Below are 7,650 nucleotides of genomic sequence, written 5' to 3' on the forward strand. Positions count from 1 at the left end.
AGAGAAGCAGCGCGCCTGCCTGCTGCCCCCCGACGACGGCCCCTGCCGCGCCCTGGTGCCGCGCTGGTACTACGACAGGTACACGCAGAGCTGCCAGGAGTTCACCTACGGGGGCTGCCACGGCAACGCCAACAACTTCCTCACCCTCGACGACTGCGAGAAGAGCTGCTGGACCATCAAGAGTGAGTCCGGGGACCGGCCCGCCGCCGGGTCGGTCCTCCTCAGGAATGAAACGTAGAGAAGAGCACACACATCCTCATGAGCCCCGGGGGTCGACCCGACGGGGCCCAGTTCCCCGGAATGCCCCCGGGGTGGCAGGGGAGATGGAAGGGGCCTGTGGGAGCACCCGGGAGGCTGTGCTGCTTGCGGGATGCTTCGTACCCACCCCGTCTGTCCCTCCTGCTTGTTGCAACTGTCTCGCTGATGTCCATTTTATGCAGAGAAACCGGGGCGAGTTGCCTCAGAGGCGACATGCGGAATTTAGCTATTAATATTTTAAATGTAATTTAATATTATAACTAGTTGCTAATTAATGCATCAGATTCCTCCTGTAAAGCTTATCCCACTTTATTAAAGAATGCAGGTAGTGGGACACGCTGTGACTTGCCTGCGACCGGAGTAATAGCGTTTTGTCTACACTACCATGCTGTTCAGTACGGGGAGCACGAAGGGTTGATTTTACAGAGGGTGAAATTATTTTTATTGCAGAAGTGCCCAAATTATGCCGGATGGAGGCTGATGGAGGACCTTGCAGGAGTTATCTAAAAAGATACGCCTTTAACTTGAGCTCGATGAGGTGCGAGGAGTTCATCTATGGTGGCTGTTACGGAAATAGCAACAACTTCAGAGATGTGCAGTCTTGTGTGGACCACTGTCTGCCAGAGAAAAGTAACGGTTGTTCCAAATTTTTAATAAAATAGATGGTTTGAAAGCGATATGAAGATTATATTTTATTTGATATTTTCCTCTGGATACCCATACAGTGGTATTTTTGAAGACTTCTGTGAAGCAGATGTTTATATTGTCTGCAGACTTTCATGTGTCACTTGTCTCAGCTGTTACCAAAAGAGCAAAATTGCTGTGTTAGTTTAATATTGTGACCTTAAATATGCCCACAGCTACACCCAACCGATCTCTTGCCTTCTAGAGAGCTGTACATGTGTAATCTGAAGGGAACTAAGGTTGGAGATCTGTGTTGAGGCAGATGTATGAGACGTTATGGCAGTCACGTTCAGGGCAATGATATCCTATTATGAAGTGGAAGTGCCTTTCTAAAATTCAGGCCTGAGAGATGGTGTTAGGTGGCCTGGGTTTTTCGCACTCGCCAGCTCAACTGATAAAAGCTTTTTGCCTGTCATGGCTCTTCATTGTCTCTCCTACGAGCTTTAAGGAGGAGAGGTGGTAATTATGAACTAAGTGTTGTCATAAACACCGGGTTAATATCCAGTGCAAGATAGGATCTTTGAAGAAGAGAGATCTATCAGAATGTATAAAAGCGGTCACTGCCTAAGCTTTATTAGTGCTTGATGAGACAGTTATTTTTGGCTGATGACAGATAGTCAGCATTTTCTTAGGTGAATGCTGAATTATTTGTAATTTCTCTGTTGCACATCCAATAAATTGATAAAAGGTCTCCAGCAAAAAAAGTAAAATTTTGTTGAGGCAAAATGAAACATGAGTCTCATGAGGGAAGTGGTGGGTTTTGTACTTTTTGCTGCAAGCAGGCAGGATTTGCTGGCAAAATCATAGCACAGATAAACAAAATAGTGCCTTTTTTCTCTACAGAGGTAATCGCACTGGAATTACTATTGTATTCCTATATATATGGAATAAGACTTCTGGCCAAACTAAATATCTCAGCTGTCGTATGTATGGCACCACAAATGGGAAAAGCTGATGAATTTCACTTGTGGGATAGTAAGCCTATTTTCTGGGACTGTCTGTTGCTTTCTCAAATTCATAACTCACAGGAATAAGATGTAGTCAGTCTCTGAAGTCATCGGTAACAGTCATGTCAGTTCAATGGGAACAAGAGCTGTTTAGCCACGAAATTTACTGCAGGGTAAATTTTAAGAAGCCAGGCGTAGAGATTACATTCATGTAATTTTTCTTTCTCTCTCTTTTTTTTCCCTTCTGTTTTTTTTCAAGCTGGTCCCTTGCTATGCTATAGCCCAAAGGATGAAGGATTGTGTTCCTCTTCTGTACCTCGCTATTACTATGACACCAAGACTAAATCATGTAAGGAGTTCAAATATACTGGCTGTGGTGGAAATGCCAATAACTTCGTTACTGAAACGGATTGCTACAATGTCTGCAGAAAAGGTAAGATTTTTTTGTATTTTATCAGTCACAAGCAGATAAAGCAATCCAAATACTCACCTTGGCTTGTTACAAGTGTATGCTTTTTGCATTTTGGACTCAGTGTTTTCAAAGGCAGGGAAAACTGAGATGCAACACTGAATCCTTCTGACAAGAACAGTGCGATGCGAGGTGGTTACACCATTTCTGAATGAAATGTAGAGAAGAGCACACAAAAAGACTAATTAACTTACTAGAGCCCACAAGGAACCAGTCTTTAAACTGTTCAGTACCAGCATGAGCACTAATTAAGGTCTCATTTTCTTACAGGTATTTTAAAGTAGGATTAAAGTAAGTTGTGAAATCAATTTACTTTTTTCCTTCGCATTTTCAGCAGTTACCATCCTCCCCTGATTCCCTGCTGCCTGTTCCCATTTTCCATTCCCATTACTAAAGATTTCTGCCTCATCAGTTGTGCCGAGTCAATTGTTTCTGTGGCCATGGGGGGAAGGGTTGGGAATGATAGTTGATTTTTCTCAATGGTTTTATTCCAATCAGCTACTGACTGTGCTTGTAAGTCAAAACAGTTGTGCTTTTACCTGCAGTCCTATGTTCATACCAGCTATTGCAAGTTTTAATACTCTAGTTTAATTAATTTAATATGTAAATCAATGAGAGAGAGAAAAACATAATTATATGTTGATCCCCAGAGCACTCAGGAAGCAGACATAGCACAATATTTAAAAAATTGATACTAACGGGAAAAAAATTTAAGGCTGTATCTAACATGTACATTGACTTTGGGAATAAAGAAAGCCAAAAAGTAGCTCTGTTTTACACGAGATATGCACAAGATCCAAGTGCTTTTGTATTTAAGGTGTGTAGTCAGAAGGCTTAAGTCAGGAGATGATTCTTCAGTTCTGGGCTAGAAATCCAGGGCTGGGCCAGGGATTGCACCTCAAGAACAGTCCTCAGAAGTAAAAATATTGTCTGCCAGTTAGTCATGGCAGTAGTATTTCTGTGGGTGACAAGTCTGAGTGTGTCTCTGCCATTCTAGTATTATAAGAGAGCCTTTAATAGCATGCTAAGTCTATCTGAGATGCTTGTGATTATCTAATTTGCATCTATTACTACCTGGGAAATGGTAGGGCCAGACTCCAGCCTAAGTGTGCAAAGAGAGAGGAGGAAGGAAGCTGCCTCTTCAGCGTCTTGCCTCGGTGCTCTGCCTCTGCCCACACCCAGCCAGAGCCACCTGGGGGTTCTCCCTTCCTCGCTCTTTTTGTGGAAGAAAGAAGCAAGGAAATGCTGTCTGTCTTGTAACTAGAGCACCAAATAGCCAAACATAAAAGATCGGTTTTAAGCTTTTTCACTAACTTGTGGATTTCACAATTCAGTAAGGCTTGGTACAAACAAAGCCCATAGTTAAGGGCATAATTAGTGCTAATTAGTGTTGCGCTGTACATATTCATTTCTATAGCTTGGGAGTGTACTGCAACATTAAACAAATCTTTAAGGCAACTTAAGCCACTCCTTCTCTCCCACTCCCATAATTCCCTTCCCAGCATCTTTCCTGTTACCTTTTGGAGTCTCAAGTTGAATTCAGTTGACCTTCCCTGTGCAAATATGCAACTGCTGTTTGAATTGATCTATAGCTTTTGGAGTGAAAAGGTTTCTGATTCATTTCATTAAAGAAGCTTATATTGGAAAAGAAAATAAATATGTTGGGGTGGCAGCGAAAGGATTGGGAATGGGCCACAGGGGCTCTGCGTGCAGGTAAACAGGTAGCATAAAGACAAAAGATTTTCAGTCAGGTTTGCAAAGTACTTGTTTTCTGAACTGCATTCACATATTTCATGCGGCCTTCATAAACATTCCTGGAGATAACCCTGACTGTCTTTGGCCACTCTGCAGTTTCTCTGTGGAACCCAGTTCTGTGCAGAAACCCAAATCATTTTACCTTTTCATCTCCCACAAGCACTGGTTATATTTTAGACTGTGCCCCAGTGTTGTTCAGAGAAATGTAGTAATAGTTCTTTTTATTTCTGCAGATAGAGCAGTGTGTTTACTTCCATTCTGCTGTCACTGCAGGACAGCTATAAAAGACTTTGATGCTTGCTCAGGAAAAGAGCAGCAAAGTAGGACTCCAGTGCCAAAGGTGGACACATTGGAGACCTTACAGTGTGTGAGAATAGGGTGTCCCGAACATATTTTACAGTTTCTGATATGTTTGTTATTATTGGATCAACTGCTTAAACAGCATAACGTGGAAAAAAAAACCCAAACACTAAAGAGTAGTAACAATTTTGCCATACTGTTTCTCTAACTGCTTCCTTTGTTTTCTTAGCAGGGACTCAGAAACCAAGGATCAACAAGCCAATGAATGTATTCCGCAGAAAAGTGATGAGAAAACTGATTAAAAAAACTCAGACATATAACCCGAAGTCCTAAAGCTGATGTACGCTTGGATGTTTGAAACACCTTCTTTTGATTCCACTTTCTTCTTCTGTAAGATAGTTTCCACACAGTTTTATACACCGATGTAGTTCTGTCTTTCAGAACTGCTTTTTATTTCCAACGTACTTTTTATAAAGAACTGCATTTAATAGAAGGAGAATGAACCTAAGTTTGGTTCTTCTGCTCTGTTGTCTTTGCAGTAATACTTCGGCAAAGCCAGGTATTTAGATTTCCGCGTTTTATGGGGCAACGTTGCTACTGCCTTGGGAGAATATTTCAGCTGTTACAAATCAATCAATTAAGATTTGAAAAATCAATCATCTCTCAGTATAACTAAGGAGAGTACAAAGCTAAATCTCCACCATGGATTTTTTTGGCATCCTCTGCTTGCTAAAGAAAAGGAACCTTTCAAAAGTGTGTTCAGAGGTTTATTGCCCTGCCATTTTACATACTTCGGCACTATCATTTAAGTAGACTGTCCTTTGCAGTTATGTTCATAGTCAAGACTTTCAGAAGCCTTCATAACAGTAACAGAATAGTATAAACTTAAATCTGGCTCATCCCACAGGAGGAAATTGGGCATAGGGATACTTTGATAAACACTCTGACAAAGGCAATGAATAAGCTACTCGAGTATTAAAATGAAAATGTAGCCATTACTTTTTCATGACATTTGAAATTTCAGCGAAGTTACAGTCCAGATCCTCGTATGGCATAAATCAGCATATTTTTATTGATTTTAATGGAGCTACAAGGATTACATCGGCTGAGGATCTTGATATTTGTGTTTATGTGCTGGCTGTTAAAGCAGAAAAGCAGAAGCTTCTGCAAATCTCATGTAATCCCTCTTTTGAGGCACTATTGTATTTCTTATGGTAGATTATGCCTATGGTGATATTATTGCACCTTCTTTTATGTTTGGTATTTGAGCCATGTCTGAATTTCAATTAATTTCACCTACGATATTTTCTAAGTATGAATTCATAAATAATGTTAATAAAATGTTTTTGGGAAAAAAAGGAGAGCTTGTTCTGTGATATGCCTCTGTTTCCTTACGCTGAGGTCTTTGTTTGAAGAAAGCCAGTAAATTGCGTTGATGTCATTCATCCCCAGCAGTTTTTATGGCTCTGCTGGCTCTCCCTAAAGAGCTGCTCTCAAAGGGGTGCTTAGTTAAGCTGATTGTCTGCTGCTGGGTCTCCTGTTTGATGTTCCACTACCTGAAGAGCTTTTGTGTGGGTAGCAGGCTATTTGCTTGAAATGACATTGGCTTTCAGTTAGAAAATTTCAGGTGTGTGCTTTATCCCCATTTCAGAGAGGGAACATGATAGGAAAACTAGTCAAGATTTGTTTTTCTTACAGATTTTTCTCTCACTCATGGATTTTCAATTAAAGCAGTCGGCTGTGCTTGGCCGTAGTCTTTCTACCACTCCTCTTCCGGTTCTTGATCTCAAAAAACCTTCTTATTTCAGTTAATCTATCTCTTAGTGCGGACGAATGAGCACACTCTGTGTCAGAAAATGGCAGGTAACTAGTGACACAGTTTTGAATGTTTGTCCCATACCAAACCTCTTCTCTGGTAACCATGCTTCAAGCAGAAACGGGGCCTAACCTGGGGGAGGCAGGGCACGCTACCCATGGACGCTGCCCGTGTCCCTTCCCTTGGGCTGCAAATTTTGGCCATGCTGCTTAGAGCAGCAGCCCAGACTGTCCCTCTGAATATTTTTTTCATGCCTAGCACTGTCATTTGGGGCACCCCAGCTGCATTTGTTGCAGATTTCTCACCATGGCTTAAAAAACCACAAGCCTGTTTTGGAAGTCAAAGGTCAATTTAAACACTGTTCTTAACCATAGAGAATGGCCATCTTTTAACAGCATCGCTGTGGGGTATAATCTTTGGTAACATGTTTGAGAAATGGACTATCGCGCCTTACCTCTCTGGGTCTTTGACTTTTATAGGAGTATCTTGGGGTGGGATGCAGAAGTGGACCTGGGGTTTAAAGGGAGCCCAAAATCTGAGAGCAGCTCCATCTCACTTTACTTTTTGGTCTCAGAATTGGGTGCCTGGTCACACATCACTACATATCCTGAGCAAAGCAATACCCATATAGTGTCCTGGAAGGGATCCAAGAGTTTGATAATCTTCTGCTCATGCCCCCTCAGGGGCTCAGCGAGAGCTTTCTTGATGGACCAGGCTCCATCCAGGACGCAGGAGTGGCCACTGCAGCCCTTTCTAATGTGGCTGCTCCACATGCTCTTTCTTTTCTTGCATAAAAACATAATTCAAAGTCCAAGGGCTTACTGCTAGGGTATTCAGTGAAATATCAGAGGCTTGGGGTTTAATCCCTTATCTACCTGATATGACACAGAAATTTAACCTAAACCATACATAATTCTTGCAGGGTTTCCTAGTGAGCTGGCTGCAGAGTATTCTGGAAGACTGGGAGGGGAAGAGGAAGTGGGGAGACCATGGAAGTTTCTTTCAGTCCCTTAGTGAAGCTATTCCACTTTGTATAAATTGTACCTTCTTTCCAGGTAAATGCCTTAATGTCTTTTTTTTTTGCCACAAAGAATTTCAGCTGCCACTGTGCTGCTTTGCTGCATGTTCTTACTCTAATATCCTTCCAGACTCCTGTGGCTTTGACTAATCTAAATAATTTTCTATCATCTACAGCATATGAGTCATGACTCATGACTTACTTCCTCTTTCAGTTTGCTGATGAAACAACACTGGCCCAAGGTTGGGTCAACTGTTAGCATTTTGCCACATTGAAAATTAACGCAGGCCATAGCATCATGCAAATTAACTTTTATTATAGTAGCCGGTGTCCAACTGCTGGTATCGTGTGTCACAGCGCCCATTTCTACTGCAGAGGAGGGAAGCAGTGATTATAATCAGTT

At 41.9% G+C, this 7,650-nt stretch overlaps 1 protein-coding gene across 1 annotated transcript in view; it reads left to right on the top strand.

The window, feature by feature from the left end:
- Positions 1-5,561, top strand: part of TFPI2 (tissue factor pathway inhibitor 2) — an 8,781-nt gene extending 3,220 nt beyond the window's left edge. The window contains exons 2-5 of the mRNA XM_009330580.1: positions 3-182; positions 709-888; positions 2,149-2,322; positions 4,646-5,561. Of these exons, the coding sequence (XP_009328855.1) occupies positions 3-182; positions 709-888; positions 2,149-2,322; positions 4,646-4,746 (635 nt within the window). The 3' untranslated portion in view covers positions 4,747-5,561. The remainder of the gene's footprint in view (positions 1-2; positions 183-708; positions 889-2,148; positions 2,323-4,645) is intronic.
- The last annotated feature ends 2,089 nt before the right edge of the window (positions 5,562-7,650 follow it).

This window comes from Pygoscelis adeliae, unplaced genomic scaffold (genome assembly GCF_000699105.1).
Source record: "Pygoscelis adeliae isolate BGI_AS28 unplaced genomic scaffold, ASM69910v1 Scaffold27, whole genome shotgun sequence".
Classification (NCBI taxonomy): Eukaryota; Metazoa; Chordata; class Aves; order Sphenisciformes; family Spheniscidae; genus Pygoscelis; species Pygoscelis adeliae.